The following is a 24717-nucleotide window of genomic DNA, read 5'->3' as shown; positions in this document are numbered from 1 at the left end:
TGAGTCTGTAACTTTATTACTACTTAGTACTTTATTTTCATCCATTTCAATGGACCACTTTAAACACCTTTAGTGGTAGTTTCAAATTAACCTCCATCAGAAGATTTTTTATTTGATCACTTGGAGCAACGCGATGTGTAAACTTAACAGAATAAACATTGTCTGAATATTTTTTGTAATCTTAACTATTTTCTTTGTCAATGACTGCTACGAACCATCTTGCTACGTCCACTGGTTTCACACTCCACAACAAGAGGCGGCGGTAACGCCTCACCTTATTAAAGTTGGTTGAAATCTACAATCCAACTCAAGCGAAGAAGAAATCCCTGCACGTGTAACTACATGTAAGTATGTAGTGTGTTTATCGATGTTGTGTAGGAACTGAATAGGTTCGCTTGATATGAAATGGGAGTAGCATATGGTTGACAGGCCAAATAAGCATTCGTGACTAATCAGCGATGATGCTTCCAGTTAGTGTAATGACTTGATAGACAAGTTAGCCAACCAGCTAACCTAGCGTTAGCTAGCATGTCCCCATATAACCCGGTTTGACAGGAAAGCAGTGTGCAGACCCGATCTGTGACTTTATGGAAGATGCTGTGCTTTGTGTTTACAGATGCATTATCCTGACAAACATACAGTTGTTGATCAATAAATACCTGTGTCTGCGAATGTAATTGACCATGTGTTGCCTCAGCATCTGCACTGTCAAGACACATATCAACTTGGCTGGCATTTTCTTAGTCAGCAGACTAGATGGTCTGCCCGTCCGGACCAGTTTTATAATAGGGTTTTTCTCGTTTCCATATAGCAACTTAACCCAGATAAGGATGACTGAGGCATTCAGCAGCAACTGTGAGTTGGTTCTTCAACAGAGCGTGAATGTTACGTCAGAGAGAAACGTTCATCAGGAGAACCTTGTGGAGGTCTATCAGATTGACGAAACCTGTCAATTTATCAACAGTAACCTTTTTACCAAGGTATGTTATCAAACCTCATAGTCAGACATTACAGTGACATGGGGTAGTTTTTTTTTTATGAGATCTTAAAGTTGTTAAATACCCTCTAATTGGAGTGATTCATTGCAAAACAAGTTTAAACTAATCGTAAACATATTGAAGTTAAGCAGCAATGGCTCACTGTAAATCTGCAACAACCAATAATCCATCAACCTCACACATGTTTTGTAGGTGGCACTGCAGTTCCCAGATGAGCTCCTAGTGGATTCAGTTGCAGTTGCTGCAGAGATTGAGAGAAGAACCAAATCAAAGCTGTTCATACTGGGAGACACATCATATGGAAGGTAAAGGATTGATGACAGATTGATAGATAATTGTACACTTTTTGGATGCAGTGTAATTGTATGTTGTAAATACATGTAATCTAAAAATGGACACAGAAATGTATATTGTATTGTTATTACCAAGTATTATTGTTATCCAGTTTAGGTTAAATGTTTTGACAGTTGTTTCTTTGTCCACTAGTTGCTGTGTTGACGAAGTGGCAGCAGAACATGTAGGTGCAGACTGCATTGTGCACTACGGCAGTGCTTGCCTCAGTCCCTCCAAAAGGCTTCCATTGATGTACGTGTTTGATAGGAGACCATTGGACTTGAAGAAGTGTGCTTCATCCTTCAGAGAATTCTACACAGACAGACAGAGTCATGTCATTGTTCTTTATGACGTTAACTATGCCCACGTCATAGGTAAGTACCTTAAACATCAAGGCAGCAATTTCAGTTCAACAGTAATATTATTGAGTATTATTATAAATAAAAAAAATAGTGGCTCCATTAACAATGATAACTTAAGTTTAAAGTTTTTTGAAGAAAGTGAAAGCTGATGAAGTTTTCTGTCTCCTTTAGACAACCTTTTAGCACTCCTGTTGCTTGAGTATCCAAACATAGTGAACTCGACACTTCTTGTAGATGGTGAACTCTGCCATGGTCAAGGACAGATACAAAAGCAAACAAATGACACAAGTCACTTGGCTGACAACAATGCTGAAATTATTTATCAGTTTGGAAGGCAAATGGTCTTAAAAAATGGACTAAGCATAGAGGACTACAGTGTGTTCTTCATTGGGCACGAAGGTTCAACTTTAACAAATTTCATGATGACTTGGAACAAGTGCTCTTTTTGCTCATTCGACCCTGTAACAATGTCAGGGCGGTCAGAGTCCATCAGTATTAACAAGGCCTTGATGAAGCGATTCTATGCCATTGAGAGGGCTAAAGATGCGAAGGTCGTCGGGATTCTGGTTGGGACACTGGGCGTGGCAAACTACCTCGCAATCATTGAGCAGCTAAAAGAGACCATCCATAAGGCAGGGAAGAAGAGCTATATGTTTGCTATGGGAAAACTGAATGTGGCCAAATTGGCCAACTTCATGGAGATTGACATTTACGTTTTGATCGCCTGTCCGGAGAACTCGTTGCTGGACTCGCGTGATTTCTACAAGCCTGTAGTGACCCCTTATGAGATGGAGATGGCCTGCAACAAGAACAGGGAGTGGACGGGACAGTATGTCACAGACTTCAGTCAACTCCTTCCAGGTAGTTTTCAGTCACTATTTCATCCTTAAGTAAAATAGAGTTTACTTGGGTAGTGCAAATGTTGAACTATCACTTAAAGCTGGTTTATTCTCAAACGGCATTGTTCTCTTTTATCACTGCATAAGTCTTGACCTTCACTGTGTTGAGTTTTCTGAAATGCTTGATTAAGTTTACTCACCTTATTACATATTTGGCCCTAAACCTCTTCTCCAGGTGGAGCAAATCATGTTCCATTGCCCAGTCCTGGAGAGCTGAAGGACTGCGATGAGACGGATGTGTCGCTCATTACTGGAGCTCTGCGCACCATGCATCACCCCTCCTACAGCTCTGCCTCGTCCTCCGTCATGCTGAGGAACCAGACGCTTACTATGGCGAACACTACCACAGCTGGTACGTCACAAACCATTGTCAGTACAGTCCCTGCACACACAAATTACTCCAAACGAGGCACTGAAGATTTTAAGCATTCATCTTGTTTTTGCAATTACTGTGAGTGTTGCAGAAAGATGCCGATATTGGTGTGTCCGTAAGGTACACAACATAATGACATTAGCAAAGAAAACAAAGTTGACATAATAGCATTAACCCACAACACAACAGCATTAACAGAAACAAAAACATTTAAGAAAAGCTGCAGGAAAACACTCATATGTAAGAATCCGGTTAGCATGCCACCTTTTTAATCATGAGAACAATCCAAATCCAAAGGGTATTGGTCAGAAATGTAAATCCTTTTAGGTGATCACATTAGTTGGGCTAATAGCAAAAAGTACCGGTCAATATGCAATTAAATGTTTTATTGTAATCTGAAAAAGTTATAGTAAGAGTTCCTTAAATAACTCAAAATGGTGCAATGACCCAAAATTGAAATCCATTTGATGGTGCCTGTGTCAATTTCAGCCTCATTCCTGGTGGGTCGTAGCTGGCAGGGCTTGGAGCAGAAACTGGGAAAGACACCAGTGACGAAGGCACTGGAGGGGAAGAAAGGCATTGCAATCGCTTATGAAGAAGATATAGACTGGGTTGGCCAAAATGCAACATAATTAATCTCATCAAACCAGAGACTTTTGGTGAAATATGCAAGTGTATATTTATAACAAGATCACATTTTCTATTTTGAATTATTTTCACGTGAATGTATTTATCATGTCATGTTTATATTACATTGTACAGATCAGATAAAGAACTAGAAATGTGACAATGCTTTCGTGCTTCTTGTAAGTGAAAAACGTTTGCATATAGTATGTGTTATTTACACATACTATAAAAAATATAAATTCCTGATTGCATCATTTGTAAAAATTGGAGGAATAGCAAGAGCACATGGTTAAGTTATATCACTTTAAGCAAGACTTGGCCTCTACATAATGTATGTTTGCACTACAATATAGGAACAATAGATGACTTCAAATAAACATTCTTCTGACCATTTAAATGTTAGATAAACAGGCATACATTTTTTAACAATAATAAATGTACACTGAATCAGAATTTGTTCATTATTCAAGCAAAACTTAGTACCCATGGTTCAGATGATTACTCATCTTGACTTGATTTCAGAGGTGCTTCTTTCACAAAGGCTGCTGGAAATATGCCAATCTTTCCTTTGCATTGCCCTTCAAACCAGTCTTCGTTGACTGAGGGGAAAAAGGAAAAGTGACAGCTCAATTGCATACAAATGACAGTGTTCTCAAGTTTTGGGTATGTACTCAAGCGGCTACAATGACAAAGATATTGCATAATTGAAACTTAAATTAGGGGTTAGTATTCACCCAAATCCTAAATAATTGCTAATTGGTCACTATCTACATGGACTATTTTATTATAGTAATGTATGCTTATACCAGGTAGTTTTTGTGTTTTTTCTACTCACCTTTACCAAGAAGTATAATGGTGTCCCCTTTATAGAAAGTAAGATCCTCGGGGTTTGAGGATTCAAAAGAATGAACAGCTGCCAGCAATGTATGTTCATTCATGTCCTTTTGAGAAACATCAGCGTTATTTTAGTCTATCAATAGCTCATATACATGATCACAATCGAATCAAAGTTTTAGATTGTTGTCCGTGCAAGATTAGAAAAAAGTATGAAGTCGCTGGACCAGTTTTTACAATTTTGATTGTTGCATCAGTGTTTGCACCATGAATGCATTACCTCCTGGAGGGTGCACCATAGGGTGAGATGACCATCCTTGACTTGACTCCAAACATCTTCCATCCGTGTGTCCTGATTAATTGCCCTTTTTTGGGGGGAATAGCTTTAAAACAAACACAAAGCTCGCCTTTAACATGATGTAAGTTTCGGCTTAATACTTGGTTCTAGTTACGATGCCAAAAAGTTACACCTATGGTAACATGTTGACGTGTTGACCACTCACATTGGTGAGTGGTCAACACGCTGCTCATTATTATTTTTATATATATTTTATTTTATATTTAAATTGTTGTATTCTTAGATTGTTTAGTTCTTAGAAATAGTTAAACTTTTGTACTTTTACTTAATTTAAGATCCGTATATGTTTAGTGTTTTGCACCTCCCTGCCACAGTAAATTCCGTGTTTGTATAACATACATGGCGAATAAACCGAATTCTGATTCTGATGTCCATGAATCACCCTGGATAGTTAAAACATTACCTGTGCAGATGTTACAGGCCTCAAACGATATAGTACAACAAGAGTGTGCAGTAGGAAAGTGCTATTATACAAAAAAAAAAAAATCCTAATTATTTTTGTCGCAGGCTAGATTAGGTTGAATAATGAGGTTTGGTCAATGAAACTGAGTACCCATGAGCCTTTGCCTATTGAAATGACTCACTGACTGACATCGGACCAGCTTGGGCTAACTGAATGCAATGTGGTGGATAGCAAAAGTTTGCCAAGCAATGGCTTCTAATTGGATTTACATAGACATAGTTGGCCCATACCTCAGGGTTATGGATTTTACAGGAAGTTGCAGTTTGCTTGCAATTTTTTCAACAAGTGTGGCGTAAGATGCGCCTCGTCCTACGCTGACTGTGAATGTGTACGTGAAGTGCACTTTCACTGTGCACTCATCATCTTCCTGGGACACACCAGCCTGACGTTAGAAAGGACAAGGGATGAAATTAAAAGTTATAACATGTCAAAAAGAGATGAATGGGATGTCATTGTCAAATGCCATACCTCAGAGTCTGGGTGATCTATAGTCTGATTCTCTGGAGCCCAAGAAGCTGTAAATGATCACGAGAGAAGGACACATGTGATTAAGTCATTCTGAGAGATGTACTGGTGATATGTTGTGGGTGAATAATTGAGTTTTGTAATACCTATTAATTTTGTGAAAGTCAAGATACATTTATTGAGATTTTTACAAATAAAGTAATGTACTATGGTATGTTTGAATGAATGCTTGATTTTGAGTACTAAAAACTGTTTTATTGATATTCTGATTTACCCAATGATTGGGTAAAACAAAAAAAAGTATTCTGCTGACAAAAGAAATATGGTTGGTGCACACCACACCCTGACCCCAACCTAAATGGTACCCAACCCTTTAGGTTGGAACGTATGAACCATTACAGCCATAGAGTTTACCTGGTTCTCGTTTTGGTCTGCTTGGTGGTTCCCGTCTGGGAGGTGCTGGGATTTGATCTTCAATACCATTCTATAATAACAGAGTAACAGGAAATAGCAACACAATCCAACAAGTACAATGTTTATTCATCATAACCTTGCATGGATTCATAGATTTTAGTTAGGTAATACTAAATAATATTGCAGATGACTGCACCAGACTCCTTAATTAGGAAGTGTAATTTGATCATAGGCATGGCCATGGTGGCTTTTACTGTATGTGAAGAGAAGTAGTAAGAGAACACATTTACCGGGTCTTGTTTAGGTGATAAGGTCCTTTCAAGACGCTCCAGGTAATTGTAGGGAACTAGTCCCCGCTAGAAAAAATAAAATATCAAGGTTAAAGTACAGCCAAAACACCTAGTAATGCTTTGGACTCTTAACACTGATTATGTAAATGTATATTCTCTGTGTCGATATGTGTAATAGTATTAGTCTGAGAGGGTGGTGTTCTTACTCTCTCATTGAAAATGACCGAGGCCCAGTTATCAGTCCCTTTCTGCAGCACAAATACAACGTTGCCGGGTACCACAGCTAGCTCATCACTTGTCTCAGGTACAAACTCAAACAGGACAGTGTGGGCTACTCCCTCCAGAGCTCTGTATGGCGCAACAGGTAAACACACAAAGGTCTAGTCATGTAGATTTTGATTTGCTATGGTAGCAGTTGTAGTTTTACCATCAAAATCTTTAGAAAGGTATTCAATGGAAAGGTCTTGAATCCAATGTGAAAAAGGAAATAGCGCATGAATCTTGGAAACTGAAGATCAAACTACATTGAATGCAGGTTGTTGACCAATTCAAGATGCTTTTATAAGGCCAATTACCAGGTCCCAATCGTTGGAATTAGTCGGGTTAAGGTTCGTACACAATCTAGCATTAGTGAACTTTACCTTAGAACCTCTGGTGCTTTTGGAGCAACAGGAGCATCTTCCAACTGTTAACAGAGTAATCATGTAAAACATGATACATATATCATAATACAGAGAACAGTTTTAACATGTTGGAAAGTATGCATACACAACTACATTCATAAGTACAAACATATAGGCACACTTTTTTTGTATCATAGGAGCACTAATGCTAAATAGAAATGTACACAACAAGACACAGAGTGGAAGATTGAAGTCAGAATAATAATGTTGCTGGTGGCCATCTTTACCTGTGGTTGCAATGGAGCAAATCCTGAAAACTCGTCCTCAAACACAATGGAGGAAACAACCTGAAGACAGTAACATCCAGGAACACTGCATTACACCACAAGGTCACAGGTCTGCTAGTGTCACCTTAACCACTACAATAAATATGTGAAGGAAGCATTAGATATGCCACTGTGTATATCTACTTCTGCACTGGGTGTAGCCAAGGCAGCTACCATTTGCCACAACAATGTGACACGTTGCTCAATATTTACTACTAATATTTACTACAAGTACAAATGAGCTAGAATAGCTCGCAGTGTAAAGCAATGGGCTTTGGTGTAATATGTGTTTTGAGGGAGTCAGGTGGCTGAGCGGTTAGGGTATCGGGCTAGTAATCAGAAGGTTGCCGGTTCGATTCCCGGCCGTGCAAAATGACGTTGTGTCCTTGGGAAAGGCACTTCACCCTACTGGCCTCGGGGGGAATGTCCCTGTACTTACTGTAAGTCGCTCTGGATAAGAGCGTCTGCTAAATGTAAATGTACTAATATTTAGTACTTATTGCCAACACAAGAAACCCACATTTTTCTCACAAGACTAACAGTAATCCCCCAAATCAATGTCTAGCCATAATATGTACAGTACATTGAATTAGACATTAAAGGGAGACCTTGGCCTTGCCCAGATAGTCCTTCTTTTCCAGCTCAGCAACATAGTTCTGGTTAGGTTTGAAGAGAACATTCTTAGGAACTTCAACAGGCTGAAAAAGCTTCTGCTTCTGAAAAAGAAAGAAGACTCCCTACATTACTACAAGGTGTTGTTACATACACTTTGGTTGATAGTTTGTTATTACAAAAACACAACATAATCCAAATAAATTTTCTGTTTTCTAAATTGAGATTTAAAAACTATTCAATAACAGATTTTTGCGACCCCAAAAAACAAACACAAAACATGTAACAAACAAAAATCAAAGGCAAAAGACAGACCACTGACCAGTATGCATTCCAGAGCCTTGTCAATGTGGATGAGCTTGGATTCTGTTCTGAGATTCAGTGCACTCACAAGGTTTTCTTGAGCTTTCTCCCACTGGCCCAAATGTGCATGCGTCAGAGCCATGTTGTGTAGAACCTAGGACAAAATAGCCAGTACATGTCACATTTGTATGACATCACTGTGACACTTCATATTGCAGATCAACTGCAGCAAGAAGTGATAGTGATGTGAATACTAGGACACAAGCAATATTTCCTTGACCATGACCCATCACTGGATTCCCTCACAATAATCTGAAACACACTACTTTAACAAAGCTATGTCAAAATGATTTTCTACACAAAAAACATGAGTGTGATGGAAAGCTGATACTTTTTATTTCAGCCTTATAGTTAAAATGGTTATTGAGTCTGAAGGACAGTATTCTGAACAGATGAACATTTATCTTACCTGTACTAGTCTCCCACCTCCCAACTATGCCTTAATCCAATTGATCTGATAGAAATATTTTCCCAGTGATTGTTTGATAATACAATACTATCTGATCTATGCTATAACAATCTTCTTGCACACTCACCTCACAAGCAAATAACTTGTATCTAAGACCAAGAGGTTTGTAATCGATGAGCTGGTTCCCCCTTAGCTTCTTAAAGGCAAGTTGGAAATCTGCAAAAGACTCCTCAAACCTGCAAATAGAAAAATATGAATTCATTTAATAATGCTAACATAAAATTCCTACATGTCTTGTTAGTAGTCTCTATTGCAGAAACATAATGGAATTTGTATAGTATCTGAATATTGAATATGCCGTGCCTGCCATTTTTGTAGAATGTTATTCCTCTTTGAAAGAAGGCAATGGCGAGATGTTCATCCTTGCGTATGCTACAGTCAAATGCCTGAAACATAGAATTTGTTATAAAAAGCTCATAGCTTGGCTTCCTCTACAAGAAATTGGGTAGCTTCCCCTTTTGCTATGACTTGCATTTTTGTATTGGAAAGTAACATGTTATGTACAGTGATATCACCTTTTAAAGTCCAGTTCTGAAGCTAAATAGACATGTTAGAGAAATGCTTCTTATGTTTCATCTGTTTATATAAATATTTGGCAACATTTCTGTCCTACCTTCTCAGCAGCGGCTAGGTCATTGTTGATCAAATGGAGACAACCAATGTTAAATGAGATTTTTGAGTTTTTATCCTGAATGTCCAGAAAAACCTTTAGTGCGGTTGCTAAGTCCCCACTGGTTACCAAAGCTACTGCTTTGTCCCACTGTCGTAGAGTATCCACAAATGACATGGTGAGATTCACAGATTAACAATAAGCTGACAGAGGAAGTCGAGGAAAACCTTTCTTTTTATACTGTCTGTCACATTTCACCACAGTTCGGTAGGAAGTGTGGTGAAAGTCTTTCAATAGAGTAGCTTTTTTTATAACCAAAAAAGGTTACAAAAAACTGTCTTTACTCTGATAGGTGTATGTTGAAGTAGGTTTCAAGTTGTGTTTTCATATGTGCAGCATGTGTGGTATTTATATTTCTGTTTCTTTAAGATTGCATTGCTATGGTTAATGTGTTCCCTCAGTATACCTAAAGTTCCAGTTTAAGTTTACTTGAAGGTCCAAAGATGTGTGAGTAGACACCTCTTAACATTGCAGTATTTTTATTCAAATTCCTTCTGAATCTATTTCACTACAAAAACTAGTTTAGCCAACCTTACTATATGGTTCCCAAATTTTGACCAATGGATTTTTATGACTTTTCCATTATTTGAAACATAATTTCCATGGTAAAAATCTAAACCCCCATAACATTTCTGCATGTACAATAAAGGTAAAAAAAAAAAAAAAGTTAAAGTGAGCATAAAACATGTTGTTTATACACAGCTGGGCTCAAAATAGACCACTCCATGTGGTCTATTTGTGCAAACCATAGACTGTAAAAACAAGGTGCAAACCACTGTGAACATTTCACAACTTTACATTTCCTGTACTTTTACAGGATCTTTTACTACATATTCATAATATTATGGCAGTTTCATCAGTAGGCTATTTGTGTAAGTGATAGTATTTATAATATTTATTAACTTTTCTTGGTTATGTGACATAGGTAAGCGGTGTACTTTTCACATGGAACTGACTAAGAATACATGATCTCTTTTGACCTTTATTTTGAGTATCAGTCGAGTAATAATAATCATTAAAGAAATGGCCGGAAATAGGAATCCTTAATTAGGCTGGCTTTGCTCTGCTCAAGTTAGCTAGTTACCTTTCCAAACAGCTGGCTAGCTACCTAGCTAGCTTGAAGTATAACAACAGTGAATTCAGGGTAGCTGGTCAGGAAAAAATATTGAATAGACCTTTAATTTAACCAGCTGGAGACAACATGAATACAATCAAGAAAGGCTAGCTAACGTTGTATTCAGCCACAGGATATCACAATACTTTCTGCGTTGTTATATCGGTAGAAATAGCTAGCTAGTGCTAACGGGTATTTTTACAACATGGACCTTGGATCTATGTTGTTCAACAATTTAAAAGATGTATCATGGAGCACAACTTCTTTACCACTAGATAGAATAGTCAGTGTATATAGACTGCCGCAAATTGTAAAATTGGACAGCGGTAAGTAAACTATTTTAATCAGTTTTCCACATGAACTTTACAGAAAACTGCTGGCTATCTAGCATTAGCTACAGAACTGGGCTAAAACAAATATTTGTCCAGTGTTGTGAGGATAATGACGGTAGTTAACTAGCTAGCTCTAACTAATCGCTCATTTAACATTATACCATATTTAGGGGGAAAGGGGAAGTGCGAGCACTCCGATAGTTTGCTTGTTATAACGAAATGATTGACATCATGACTTATGTCTAGCTTGAGGCTGTAAACTAAGCCAACACTGTTGGTCTTCAGTAGCTAGATAGAAGCTGGGCCTAACATTAACAAACATAGCTGCTAATGCTAGCTATCTCCAGCTAACTGACTGGTCACCTAACTTGCAAATCGAGTGTTAGGACATTAATCATGTTTTGTCCCAACTTTTCTCAGTATTGTCTAACTAGTCGAAACTGTGATTAAAAAGAAACACTCATTTTGAGAAGTTACATAATAGAAAGTCTTTAGTCTTAATACCCTTCCAACCCATTATTTGTACCAACTACCCATGCCAATCATTGGCGTTTTGAGTCGCAGTTGGCTCTTTAGGGACTTAAATGCAGAGATGGAGCCACGTTTATCCACAAGTCACATTTTATGTTCAGAAGCCCAGCTGTGTTTGACAGGTTGAATCCACCTCTCAAAGCGTGTACATGGTTAAGGGGGGACACGGGCTGACCAGTTCAGAGTCAACTGTTTACCTGACTTATGTTAGGTTGGTACCAAAAAAATACTCAGATTGTTCAACAGCATTAGTGTATTGCCTGTAGAAAAAGTTTGATGAGAATTTCTGTCTGTTTTTGAGCTCCATAATAGTAGACTTACTTGCTTTCGATGGTGTTGGTAGCAACATTAGACTGCGATTAAGTTGTTTTTTCTTTCTACAGGTGAGTTGGTTGAAGGCCTGAGAGACAATGACTACCTCCTACTTCATTCCTGTCGACAATGGACAACCATCACCGCACACAGTTTAGAAGAGGGCCATTATGTCATAGGTCCCAAAATTGAGATCCCGGTGCATTATGAAGGTGAGGACAACATGGTTGGTTTATTTAAATGGCTTTTGCTGAAATGTTGGCAGACACTATCTACCACAAATAGTGTTGGGAACTGTGAGCCAGTTCCTACTCTGAATACTTGGAAATAACATATGACTTAACTGATATCAGTTAAATTCATTATCAATTGGTTTAAGCGAGATTTGAACCAGGGATACCATGTTTGGCAGTAGACTCAACGGTACACATGCTTACCCACTGAGCCACAGAGGGTTCCTGTAAAGTTACTTTCTACAAGACAGTAAATTTCCCTTATGACATTTCGATTCAATATAAGCTTACATTAAAAATAAAATTGAAAATCGATTTTTGAAATGTGTTAATCGCTAGAAGACTGAATCGCGATTCATATGTGAATCTATTTTTCCCCCCACCCCTATAAAATATACTGGAACCGAACAAACCGAACGTCTTGTTAATTTACAAGCTTGTTGCTGTGTAATGGCCAAAACATTTTGGAACAAATCAAAAAATAAAATAATGACGAAGGATTATTAAATTGATGTAAGATTAGTCAAATACATGGATAGTCGTGAATACAGACCTAACCACAGCAATTTCCCTGTCATGTGCTTCAGGTCAATTTAAGTTGCTGGAGCAAGACAGAGATGTTAAGGAGCCGGTGCAGTACTTCAGTAGTGTGGAAGAAGTTGCCAAAGCATTTCCTGAAAGGGTGTATGTCATGGAGGAAATCACATTTAATGTTAAGGTCAGTCTTTGTGTTCCCATTCCCAATTTACATGTGTGACACTGTAGGAAAGTCTCCAGTATTCACACTTTTCCACATTTGTGTTATAGACTTAAAAAAGTAGTATACTGTAGTTGTTTGCCATCAATCTACAAACAGTACAGCATAAAGACATATTTAAATGTTTTATAAAATTCATAAAATAAATCTACTTTTCATTAGTATTAAAACCCTCTTTTCAGTACTTTGTCGAAGCGTCTCTGGCAGCAATTACAGCTTCAAGTCTATTAGGGTACGACTTTACTAGTCTTACATATCTGGATTAGGGCAGTTTCTCCTATTCTTCCTTGCAGATCCTCTAAAGCTGTCAGATCGGATGGGGAGCTTCGAAGAATTGATCTTCAGGTCACACATTTTCTTTTCCAATCTTTGCTTTGGCTGGGCCATTCAAAAACATCCAGAGAATAAAGCACTGGGTGCTTCCGGTCGTTCTTATGCTTAAAGGTGACTCTTTGCCCAGAGCAGGTTTTCTTGAACAACCTCTCTATTTGGGCTTGGTTCATCATTGCCTTAATGGTGACCAGTCTCCCAGTCCCTGCCTCTGAGAAGCATCCCCATAGCATGATGTTGTCACCGTGCTTCATCATAGTGGTGGTATTATCCAGGTGAGCAAACCTGGTTTTTGCCAGATATAAGACTTGGCATTTTGGCCACTGAGTTCAGTGCTAGTCACTTACCTTAATAAAGACCAAAACTTTGAGCTATTGTGAGTACATTAATGGCAAAAAAAAGAGATTGTAATCCATTATAAATTTAATCAATAACACAAAATGTGGAAAAACCGAAGGAGTCAGAATACTTTTACAAAGTCACATTTATGATGTTTTTAATTAGCTGAAAAAACCATATATTTAGCTAATATATGGCTAATGACAAATGTTAATGGAACACTTCAAGAGTTTGTTTTCCATTTTAAACAATTTTACAAGTTACATGCTGTCTCTGGAGGAGGTGATCCCTCACTGAATTGCACTTCCCAAGGTTTCTTCAATTTTTTCCTATATACATTTACATGGGAGCTTTTCCTTGTCTTCCTTGATGGTTTATGTTAGATTAGGGGCAGTTCTGTGGGAATATGTGAAGCCCTCTAATGACATTACTTGTGTGTGTATATATATATATATATATATATATATATATATATACATACACACAAGTAATGTCATTTTTTTTAAAGGGCTATACATTTTGATTTGAATATGAAGTAAATTCTTATTTTACAGATGGCTTCAGGGGAAAGCAATGAAGACACTGAGGTGTACAACATTAGATTAAGCACTGGCGATGAACTGACCCTAATGGGCCAGGCTGAAATCCTCTATGCCAAGACATCGAAAGAAAAATCCAGACTTAATACCATCTTCAAGAAGATTGGAAAGCTCAACTCCATAAGTAAAATTGGCAGAGGTAAGATGCCGTGCTTGATTTGCATGAATCACCGCACCAATGAGAGTATCAGCCTACCCTTTCAGTGCAAAGGTAGATTCAGCACCTGCAGTCCACTAGAGCTCCAGATGCAAGAGGGAGAACACACTATCCGCAACATCGTCGAGAAGACCCGTTTGCCAGTGAACGTCATAGTGCCCAACAGCCCACCTCGCAACCAGCACGATCTTCATCTCATCCGTGAAGGGCATCGCTACAAATTTGTCAACATTCAGACCAAGACTGTCGTTGTTTGCTGCGTTCTGCGTAGCAACAAGATCATTCCCATCCACTTTCCCCTTCACATGTCCATGCCCAAGCTGATCATCCCAGAGGGTCTGCTGCAGAGTGAATTGTGGTTGGAAACTATGGTGCATCGCTGGTTCACATTCTGCCAGGAACAGTTTGACATTGATGACTATTCCCGTGCTGTGCGGGATGTGCGAATTGATTGGAACGAAGATGGAAAGAGTCCCAAGAAGAGCAGTGGCAGTGGGAATGGCAGCAGCAATGGGTGCCCTGCTCACATGCATGTGCCTAGCTCTCTAACGTATTCCAGGGAGGAGCTGACCCAGTCCTTTCATAGACTGTCAGTGTGCGTTTATGGCAACAACCTACACGGTAACAGCGAGGTCAACTTACAGGGCTGCATGACACTTACTGGAGACTGGGCGCTTTTACCCACCGATGCCGCGCCAGTGGACACGGCTGACACGGAACATCTCTTTCCAGAGTTGTGGGAGAACGTAAGTCAGTCTGGCCTGCTGCGTTCAGATGTTCCATATGAGGAGCTGTGGTTAGATCACATGAGAGCACAAGGCCCCCGGCACTGTTTGAGTGACGGCATGAACAGCATCAATAATGCACCCAGTGCCACCGCAGTCCTTGCACTCCCAGCTAGTCATGTTGGCTCAATGTTCAACCCTGAAGTCTGTGTCCCGCCACCCCCAGTCCCACCAAAGTCTGAAGCTGTAAGTAGAAATGCATAATTATTGATTTCAATTATAATGGGAATGACAGTGGCTTACGTTTATATTTCAAACGTGTTTGTTTCAGGTGAAGGAAGAATGCCGTCTTCTGAATGCCCCTCCCATTCCCCCACGCACCTCCAAACAAATGTCTTCAGCACTCCTAGTTCCAAAACTTCAAGAAGTCCGCTCTCCAAGCCCCACTCTCTCCTATTATTCATCAGGACTCCACAGCATGTAAGTGAAACTAGAACAGGGCCCGTTGATCATAATTACTGAAAGAGAATGCGGCCTTTGAGACTGTATAACATCACAACAAAAGTAAATATACAGTATTCCATGAGCAATTTAGCTTAATGCAATTGTTTACTATATATTGGCTTTGTGTTTTAAATATGCATAGTCACATTTCGTAATTATATCAGAGCAAAATTATTTAGCCAGAAAAGGATTCTATAGATTACTTTACACACTTAATTTTTTTTTTACAGGAGTATTTGTTCTAAAATTGAATTAAAAGGGATCATTTTAATAATGCCAGTGGCTCTCTTACCAACACAAATTCAAACAAAAATGCTGCATGTACCAACACAGGAGGGGGTCATAGTTTGTTGACTGAGGGGGGAAAAAAACCACACAAATCAAACATGTTTACACATGTAATGATAATAATTCTGCCTTCTTTTTTGAAACCGTCAGTGGAGGCGATGAGGCTGAAGTCAGCGAGCTGGAAGAGCGAAGCAGTGTGTGCTACCCCTGTGACTGGGTTAAGGCCAGTCCAAATCTGGAAAGCCACACAGTGTCTCCTGGAAGCACATCACGGATATCTTCCAGGCTTTCTTGGCCAAACTCCGTCTGTGGAGGGGACTCTGAAGGCACAGAAGAGTTTTTACCCATCCATTGTCGAAGTTACTACAGCTATCCTCGGAAAAGACCCCCCGGCACCCCTAAAACCTGCACTTCCAGCCTTTATGACTTTGATGGGAGGGAGCACACAAATCAAACTGCAGAGAACTTTAGGTCATGCAAGAGCTATATGAGTGAGTTTTGCACCAAATCCTCCAGTTTCAACCTAGAAATGTACCGAGAAAAGTCAGTTGAAGAATTGAATTCAAAACAAAGCCTGTCATGTCCAGTCTTACCACCAAGAACACTGAAATCAAACGAGGGAAGCAAAGGTACAGATTTAGTGGCTATGGCAGACCAAGGTACAACACAGGAAACTGTTCTGTGTCCCTTCGGTGCCCAACACGAAGACTCTACAACAGAGAGCTTGTTTCCCTTCTCTGCCCACAATCCTCTCACTGCCTCAAGTGAACATTGGCAACCTCCCCTCAACCTGTCTGGTCTCTCTATTGAAGAAGTGTCCAAGTGTTTAAGATTCATTGGCCTACCTGATGACATTCTGTCTTTGTTTGCCAAAGAAAAGATTGATGGCAGTCTACTTCTGCAGCTCACTGAGGAGATTTTGTCTGAAGACTTTAAGCTAAGCAAACTTCAAGTGAAGAAACTTATGCAGTTCATCAATGGTTGGAGACCGAAGATATAGTTTTTTTTTCTCAAGAAAAAGCCTAATTTCCTGTAATGCAAGTGCTGAATATTGATATTGGAATATCAATTGATGACTTGGAGAGCCTTTAGGTTTGGCACCATATTCTCAACACTAACAAGATACATACATTAAAACAATGACATGGGATTTTGTGCAAGGAATTGTATACCTTTCGGACTGCAATATGACAAAGTCTGGCTCACTATTTGCAATACCCTGTAAGTAAATGTCAGGTACACACAAATATAATGGACTTAAATATTGACAAACATTATGGAAGAACAGGGCATTTATGACTGTTATTATGTAAATCAGAGTAAACTGAAAGCAGTTGCTCTTCTGAGAGACAAAGCAGCCTAACCTCTGAAGTGAAATGCAGCTTAGGGACCATAACTGCTGCCTTAGTACACATCTGTGACGACTCATGAAACTCATGTTTTTTTTTCTTGGTTTGAGAAAAATGGTACTTTTTGAAAAACTTTCTACTTCCAAATTCCACAAAAAAAAGGCAAGATGGTCATAAATGTAAATAATATATATTATAGCGATTATCTATATCCAAGTTTTATTATTTACATTTATACAATCTTAGTCTAACTCTATAAAGCAGAAATATTATACAAATGAAAGCAAAAAATAATATTTAAGTATGAACAAAACATTCTGCTGCACACTGTTACAAATGTCTTGGCTGGACTGCCAAGTATACACATGGAACTGGTGATTAAATCCTGTGAAGAAGAGTGGCAATAGTACGTAGTTGAAAACTACTTTGAAGTTACATATTTGATGTTGAAAATCGCACAAGATTGTAATATATACAGTACACTACAGTTTATTGGCAGGCCATTGCAGCAAGCACTGGTATCAAATGTCCTCAAAGGTCAAGTACTTGTTTCACTGTTGCCATTGACTCTTTTTAAATTAGGAATCATATTCAAGAGTTATTTTGATTTAATTGTGGCTTTAAGAATGGGACACAATGTATTAGAAACCACAAGCCACGTTTAATCCACATAACACTCATGTTCATAGAAAATGAAGCTTCTTTTGACCTCAGTAAAAATGTTAAATATATCTTTGTGAATGAGATCTACTTTTCTCCCATACACAAAGAATGTCCTAAACATTACCCTGTGGGTAAATATTAATTACTAATTAACTTGTCATTGTGAGAAACGTCAAAATGCCATTGTTTTCAAAATGGTCGATTTAGATTTTAATGTGGTTTCCCAGACAGGGATTAAAATTGGGCCTAATCCTGCCATCCCAATCCTGTTTGGTTAAACACATTCCTCAATTGGATTACTGACCAGTTGTTGAGTTGCTGGCTAAGCAGCAAATTCAGACGTAATAGTCACACGTTTGTCAAATGTATGATGAAGACCAGTTTTAGGAATGTCATATTAATAGCTATAAAAAAAAGTTTACTTTAGTCTTGATCCTTGTCTGCGAAACCACTGAGTTTGGTTCTAGGTCAATGTAAAGATTGTCTGTGATGCAAGAAACAAGCCTTTTGTCTGCCTTAACCTACTGACCATAATCTTCTGTTAAGTTTTATTTTTCCACAAGAAACTTTTATACAAATAAGGTTGGTGGACTGTGACATTAATATGCAACTTGATACACAGTGAAAAAAATGTAGTAGTGTATTAGGAAAATACTCCTTTAGTAGGATTGCCTTTAAAGTTAAAGATTTTTATGGTTAAATTGATGTCTCAGAAGTATTGCCACCTGATGATTGGTCAAGTTTTCCTTTCAATCATCAAACGGTCTTATGCAAAGAATGTCTAAAATGCAACTAAGGAAATGTAATTCATAAACTAACTCATACTAAGTGTATGCAAAAATTAAGTAAAGGAAAAAAAGAAAAACCAAGTGCATCAAAGGTTTCTAAACAATCACTGATGTATCTGTTTTCCTTGATTAATTTGCTGCTTGGTAACTGATGCTCAGACTTAAATGTGAAAAATAAAACTAAGATTGTCCATCAAAACAATGATCTACATCAAAACTAACCATGTTGTATTGATTGCATTACTGATTTAAATGAATTCACCTCAACACAGGTACAAATGCTTTTGTGAAACTGATATTGGATTATCATCAGCCTCCCCTTTTTTCCACAATTAAATTTCCACTAAATTGTATGAAATTAATGGTTTTCATTAGTGAACTTTAAAGGTATGTTGTACATAACATAGTACACACATACTAGTGGCAGCACACACACTAGTCACAATTCAGCAAATGCCACCTTGTGCTATACTAACCCGTAGGCACTTAGGTATATGTGACCACGGTTAGCACAAAATGTATGTTTCAAAATCTGTCAACAAAATCTGTCAACAACTTGAAGGACTAGTGAAAAGTCAATCTTTTTGATTACAATCTAGATCTACATAATATGGAAAAATACACAGATGATAGTAATTGGTTGGGTTCTATTAAGGATAGAATAAGGCATAGGTGAAACTTCTGTTGTGGAATACAGACCCTTTCATGAACAACCCTTTTGTTTCAGTTGTTTGGTTTTAAAGTATATGATAAATAAAAATGGACAAATGTCAATGTTTTGTTTGCTTTCCTGTTTTCTAGTTTTAAATCACTCTTGATTTAAAGATTGCAGTCAAACCAGTGAATTGCAGCAAGTTGATGTCATATATTAGGGGTCACAACCCTAAGGTAATTGAAAGACGTAAGGGCACACACTACAAAAGCTCTTTATTTTGTCATTTTATTGTAATTCCTTACCTTAACACAAGGAGGTTAAAAGACTTGTATTAACAACAGGAGAAAACTGAATTTCAACAACTGATGTTCACATATTGGAGACTGTCTTCATAAAAAGAAGTGTGGTCATTTTTATATTCAGTTGCTCTTTGAAAAATGTCAACCTTTCACCATAGACACTAATTTGACAAAAAATACATCAGATTATGAGGCTGTATTCCTTGGAGGACATTCAAGTCTAAGTCCTGGTACAGACAGGCAACTTTTCAGTCTAATTCTAACACGTAGCCAGTGTGGCTCAGATCCATGGCTCCCAACCAATCCAAACCCTTCCCAGGATGTTGCGATCCATGGCTTGGTCCAACAAACAATCCACCTGTCTCTCCACTGACAGGCTCTCAGGTTCAAGCTTGGCACGTACATTATGCTCTTCACTTCCCAAAGCCACAGACAGCATATGTTTAAAGGCAGGGTCCTTCTCAAAGCCCAACTTCAACTCCTCACTAGGACACACACATACCTTAACTTAGATCGATTTAATCAAACTTGCACTGTAGATGGGTTTTGTATTAAGACAATAAAGCATAAGGGTCATAAAGAATATTCTAATTTGAATTTACAGTTGCAAATTCCAATGCATTGTTATGGAAGATTTACCTGGTTATAGTGGCAGGATTTGCTCCTTCAAGTTTTCTCCTCATAAAGTTCACCTTCTGTAAAGGGTACCAGTGGATTTCCTTTGTGTCCACACTTTCTGTCCAGGTGCCTCCCTTTTTCAGTTGCTTCATTTCAAAATTCTGGGGGTTATAGAATATCTTCATCACTATGCATAATTTTTTATGTTATACTCTGAGCCTGTTCCCCTACCCACCTAACTCAAGTTCAACACAACCACCTTCCAACCACTACTGTGGGTGAAACTAACCACACAATGTCACAAAAGACTACGGCTCAAACTTTCTTGGCAAATGAGGATGTGCAAATTTCAATCCGCTATATTCCTTTATAACTAACGATGCATTTTTAGGTTTGGTAGAACTCTACCTTCCAGTCCAAAGAGGGTTCTTTGACAAAGATGTCCATGGTATTGAGCAGCAGGTCTGGGTCATTCCTGTAAGCTCGTACAGTGTTCACCATGACACTCTGGATCAGCCCTGACTCCTTCATGGGCTGCATTAAATTCACAAACTGCCTTGTCAGGCGGAAAGGCATGAGCTCTGGCACTGGGAGGAACTGTGGAAGAAGAATCAAATAAAATTAGTGAATAGTAAATTTACCCTTATCAGCACAATTGGACAGGTGACTTAATTGTTTTATTACTTCCTTGGTAACGCAAACTAGTAAGTTATCATATTCATAATAATATAGCCACACGCCTAACAGGTCTCTATCGAACTCGTACACTCACGGTCAATGAACTCAGTATCCCATTACAATAAAACATTTTCTGGGTGTCTGGATTAAGGATTAAAGTAGGAATGAGATAAAAAAAAAAAAAAAAGACAAATCCAGGAGTGTGCTGAAACCAGGAAGTTGTTTCTGGATCCCAAGTGACAAAGGAAGACAAAAGTACCCTAGCCTACCTGTGTGGCCGACCCAAATGCATGACCAAAGTCGATGCCTATCATGCCCCCTGTCTCCATATTTATCATGAAGTTGGAGAGATGACGGTCCCCGATGCCCAGGATCCAGTGGCTGACACACAGAAGTGCATGGGAAGTAGAGAAGTGAGAGCGCAGAGACAGGAAAGCCTCTGGGGTAGTACTCATCTTCAAAAATGCTCTCCTGAAAGAAATCCGCAGACCAGATGTAAGTGTGTGTGGTCTACACTGGCCAACCTTTCATCTGGAACTGGTGAGGAGTGACTTCTCAACTTACTTTAGAAGATCGGCTGGGACAAGCTGCTCTATCTTCATGAAGTTGTTTACAGTGTCGTTTCGGCTGGCCTTCCTACAAAAGAGCAGGTGGTCAGCATAGGGATCTACTACACTTACAGGATTGTGTTTTTTCCATCACAAATGTATTACTTACTTGTAAACCTCTGCATATCTTCGAATGCCCTGTGCACTTGGTGAAACTTTATTGATCCATTTATCGTATTCCTCATTTGGTCTAAAATAAAAACATATTTAGAATAAGCAAAAACAAAATGTAAACACCCAAAAATGTTGTATTCTTAACTGAAGGCCGTAGCTTCGTGGCTACGGCCGAACACCACCCGTGGGAATATCCCTTACCAACCCCACTCTCACTCGTACTATATTGCTTAAGTACCTCATTGTCGCCTTCTGCTCTTCTTCCGTCCTTGTGTTGAATAAGAAGTCTTTCAGTGTACAGGTATTCTCCATCCACTCAATCAGACCAATTCTGTAAGTGTACATGCATATGTCAACTTTATGCAGCGCATTCATCTTATTTTTCCCATTACCCAGGGAGATTTCAATGTATGCATATCACCAAAAACATTAAACCATTATTACATAAATAGTACCTGGTAGTTATAGGAACCACCTGATAGGTACGAAGTTGCAGGTGTTTTTGGGCACAGACTGTGTCCTGGCTGAGAAGGATGTTCATCACTATAAATAGCTGTTCGATGCGCTGGTCCTGACGAAGGTCCTCTCCACCCTTCACAAGGAAGGGGTGCTCGCGCTCATCATCCCCACGCATGACAACACGTTTGGGCCGGCGGATAGAGCACATAACCTTCACCTTGAGGAAAATAGACAATTTTATAAAACTGTCCAAGTCACCAAAATTGAAAGTATCTCATAAGGAAGATAAGAAACACAGACCCTCTCATCAAATCCTGTAATTTTAGCATGATATTCTGGTAATGGTTTGGACCTGCCATCATATTGTCCTGTAGCACAAGAAGAAAATGATCGCAACAAAACAAAAAGTACAGCTTCAAAAATAAGAAATGTTCTTTAGTTTGGTTTCATGAAAGGTATATATATGACAGATTGTAGCGAGGTTAAGGACACCTGTCCCTACATACTGAAATTAGAAAGGGTTTGAATGTATGTTTGAATGTCGCTTTGGATAAAAGCGTCTGCTAAATGCATAAATGTAGGACTGACCTGGGACTTCCAGATCATTACGGAGTGCGTCCGGTTTGAAGTTACTCAACCAGGGTGAGTATTCCTTCAGGTTTCCTGGCTCCTTTTGAAATCCACGCATGGAGTCTACAAGCTTATCCACCTCCATCAGGAAGTTCTTTTCTTTCCTCTTTTTCCACAGTGTGGAGCCACCAGGTCCAAACAGTTTCTCAACTTCTTTGGCAAATTTCTATAGTGTGTATAAATAAACACACAAGTAAGTAATGTCAAGGGAGTCAGGTGGCTGAGCGGTTAGGGAATCGGGCTAGTAATCTGAAGGTTGCCAGTTCGATTCCCGGCCGTGCAAATGACGTTGTGTCCTTGGGCAAGGCACTTCACCCAACTTGCCTCGGGGGGAATGTCCCTGTACTTACTGTAAGTCGCTCTGGATAAGTGTCTGCTAAATGACTAAATGTAAATGTACAGCAAGTGTTACGAAAGAATGCTTCTTTGGTATCTTGGTTTAAAATACGTAAAATGTATATATTATCAGAGTACTTTTATAAAAAAAAAAAAAGATCAATTTAGGCTGAATGAATGTGCCCTGAATGTAGTAAGAATAATCCTTCCAAACCCTTAAAAATATTAAGGTTTCGTAAAGATGAATACTTATCCTATTTTACATATTAAATATGAAGAAAGTAAACAAGTCCTTTTAGTTCTGTGTGTGTCTGTGTACGGTGTTTTAGAAAAACTAAACAAAATACATCACTAAGAGTAAGAACGGTTCCCCCATTGAGAGTTAAAGTACGCAACATTACTAACGTGTACACAACATAAGTACTGAGGAAGTACTGAGGATGCCAACCTGAATGAATTTCCTGCGGAATGCTCCAACTCCTTGTGCCTTCTGATCTCCAAGAGCAGAGCGCTGTTCATCATAAAGCCGCTTCATCATCCTCTGATCGAAGCTCGGTTTTTCCAACTCGTTTTTCACACCATCCCACCAATCCTATTCCAGTCCAAAAACAAACCACCTTTTGAACATCTGCTATCCATGATGTCACTGCACATATTGCTAAAATGTCACCAGTACCTATCTATGGTTACTACAACTGAAGCATCATAACATACCTTAAATTATTTTTTGTCAATTAACTTCTTTTTTTTTACAATAAAAGCTGTGGTAATGGGATTACTGTCAGTAATATTCGTGACACTAAACAAATACGCAAAGCTCAAGTATAAAAATAATGCTGGTTGTACCTTAAAAAGCATTTCAGGGTTGGTCAGCTGTTGCAGGGCATCAACAAAGTTCTGCACTGCTCCTCCATCATCCAAGACAGATTTGATCCTGGCCAACCGACAAGCACCATTCCAAACAGTTTTTACAGTCACACAAAGAAATAATCAATAGCTATAATATGCCTAGTTTCAACATTTCTCTAATGCTACACTAAACTCAAGGACTTATCAAATGTTATTGGAAACAGTAGAGACTGGACCCAAATAATCATAGGAGTAGGAATTTTAAACTTAGGAGTGGTAATTATAACAAATGTGGATGGTTGGGTTAATCTTTTCAGAGCTGTCCATGGAAAGGGACTACCTGTCGACAAACTCCCGGTGATTGTGTCCAGTAACAGATTCCTCAAACACGTAGCTCTCACTGCTGATTATGTAGGCGTAAATGAGCGCTTGAGGGAAGCACTCTGCGATCTGACCAATGACGCTCTGCACCGCCACAGCCTCTGGTTTGTCCAAGAGGGCCAACATCTGACTGATCCAGCTGATCAGCTGCCAGCAAGGTACATCCACCATCTACAAACAAATGAACAGTAAAGTAACCTCCATATATTTGTGTTTGATCTTTAATCAGCGTAGTCCAAGAGAAAGATCTAAGAATCTTTAGTTTCTGTTTCACAAACCTCTTTGGCCATAAGGTCCAGTGTTTCTGTTGGATAGAGCTCAATGATCTGCAGGAGACGAGGGAACTTGAGACGAGCCTCCTCAGAGTTCATCTTCAGGGCTTTGAGTCCACTTTCAACCACATGCACAGGCAAGGACAGCAGCTCAGGAAATTCACTTACTGCAACACAAAAATCAAAATGTTTGGATAACCTTAGCAAGTCTCGCTGATAACTCAACTTTGTTTGCAACTGTTTTTTTTGTTTTTTGTTTTTTTTTACTGATCTCCAGTATTTCTATCACACAATCAGATCTATAATAATACAATATGA

At 38.8% G+C, this 24717-nt stretch overlaps 4 protein-coding genes across 5 annotated transcripts in view; 2 read left to right on the top strand and 2 right to left on the bottom strand.

Moving 5' to 3' along the window:
• Positions 1-175: 175 nt before the first annotated feature.
• On the top strand, positions 176-4045 carry dph2 (diphthamide biosynthesis 2). The gene is made up of 7 exons (XM_062479724.1): positions 176-344; positions 812-980; positions 1191-1303; positions 1485-1705; positions 1865-2554; positions 2768-2944; positions 3455-4045. Exons 2-7 carry the CDS (start codon positions 831-833, stop codon positions 3595-3597), a joined length of 1494 nt encoding a protein of 497 aa, XP_062335708.1. The 5' UTR covers positions 176-344; positions 812-830; the 3' UTR covers positions 3598-4045.
• Positions 3337-9657, bottom strand: ncf2 (neutrophil cytosolic factor 2). The gene is made up of 16 exons (XM_062479722.1): positions 9423-9657; positions 9113-9195; positions 8877-8985; positions 8300-8434; positions 7974-8081; positions 7327-7386; positions 7058-7101; positions 6623-6764; positions 6417-6482; positions 6127-6196; positions 5716-5762; positions 5478-5629; positions 4707-4809; positions 4428-4533; positions 4076-4191; positions 3337-3525 (listed from the first exon to the last, which is right to left on the bottom strand). The coding sequence occupies exons 1-15, from the start codon at positions 9594-9596 to the stop codon at positions 4091-4093; spliced, it is 1500 nt and encodes a 499-aa protein (XP_062335706.1). The 5' UTR covers positions 9597-9657; the 3' UTR covers positions 3337-3525; positions 4076-4090.
• A 733-nt stretch (positions 9658-10390) lies between these two features.
• On the top strand, positions 10391-19274 carry garem (GRB2 associated, regulator of MAPK1). Of its 2 annotated transcripts, XM_062479720.1 has the most exons (6): positions 10391-10919; positions 11840-11980; positions 12589-12719; positions 13982-15154; positions 15240-15388; positions 15851-19274. In XM_062479720.1, the coding sequence occupies exons 1-6, from the start codon at positions 10799-10801 to the stop codon at positions 16698-16700; spliced, it is 2565 nt and encodes an 854-aa protein (XP_062335704.1). In that variant the 5' UTR covers positions 10391-10798; the 3' UTR covers positions 16701-19274. The 2 variants fall into 2 exon arrangements, with proteins under 2 accessions (XP_062335704.1, XP_062335705.1); XM_062479721.1 differs by lacking the exons at positions 10391-10919; positions 11840-11980 and adding an exon at positions 13052-13363 and having other exon boundaries at positions 12587-12719.
• Positions 19275-19410: 136 nt separating this feature from the next.
• Positions 19411-24717, bottom strand: part of prkdc (protein kinase, DNA-activated, catalytic subunit) — a 29779-nt gene continuing 24472 nt past the window's right edge. The window contains exons 73-86 of the mRNA XM_062479725.1: positions 24406-24566; positions 24087-24298; positions 23744-23831; positions 23346-23489; positions 22520-22727; positions 22232-22299; positions 21928-22148; positions 21711-21803; positions 21468-21548; positions 21315-21386; positions 21020-21221; positions 20481-20669; positions 20094-20233; positions 19411-19939 (exon numbers count right to left, since the gene is read on the bottom strand). Of these exons, the coding sequence (XP_062335709.1) occupies positions 19735-19939; positions 20094-20233; positions 20481-20669; positions 21020-21221; positions 21315-21386; positions 21468-21548; positions 21711-21803; positions 21928-22148; positions 22232-22299; positions 22520-22727; positions 23346-23489; positions 23744-23831; positions 24087-24298; positions 24406-24566 (2084 nt within the window). The 3' untranslated portion in view covers positions 19411-19734. The remainder of the gene's footprint in view (positions 19940-20093; positions 20234-20480; positions 20670-21019; positions 21222-21314; positions 21387-21467; positions 21549-21710; positions 21804-21927; positions 22149-22231; positions 22300-22519; positions 22728-23345; positions 23490-23743; positions 23832-24086; positions 24299-24405; positions 24567-24717) is intronic.

Source organism: Osmerus eperlanus, chromosome 15 (assembly GCF_963692335.1).
Source record: "Osmerus eperlanus chromosome 15, fOsmEpe2.1, whole genome shotgun sequence".
Classification (NCBI taxonomy): domain Eukaryota; kingdom Metazoa; phylum Chordata; class Actinopteri; order Osmeriformes; family Osmeridae; genus Osmerus; species Osmerus eperlanus.
The sequence above is the reverse complement of the archived record's forward strand: the minus strand, read 5'-3'. Positions and strand labels throughout refer to the sequence as shown.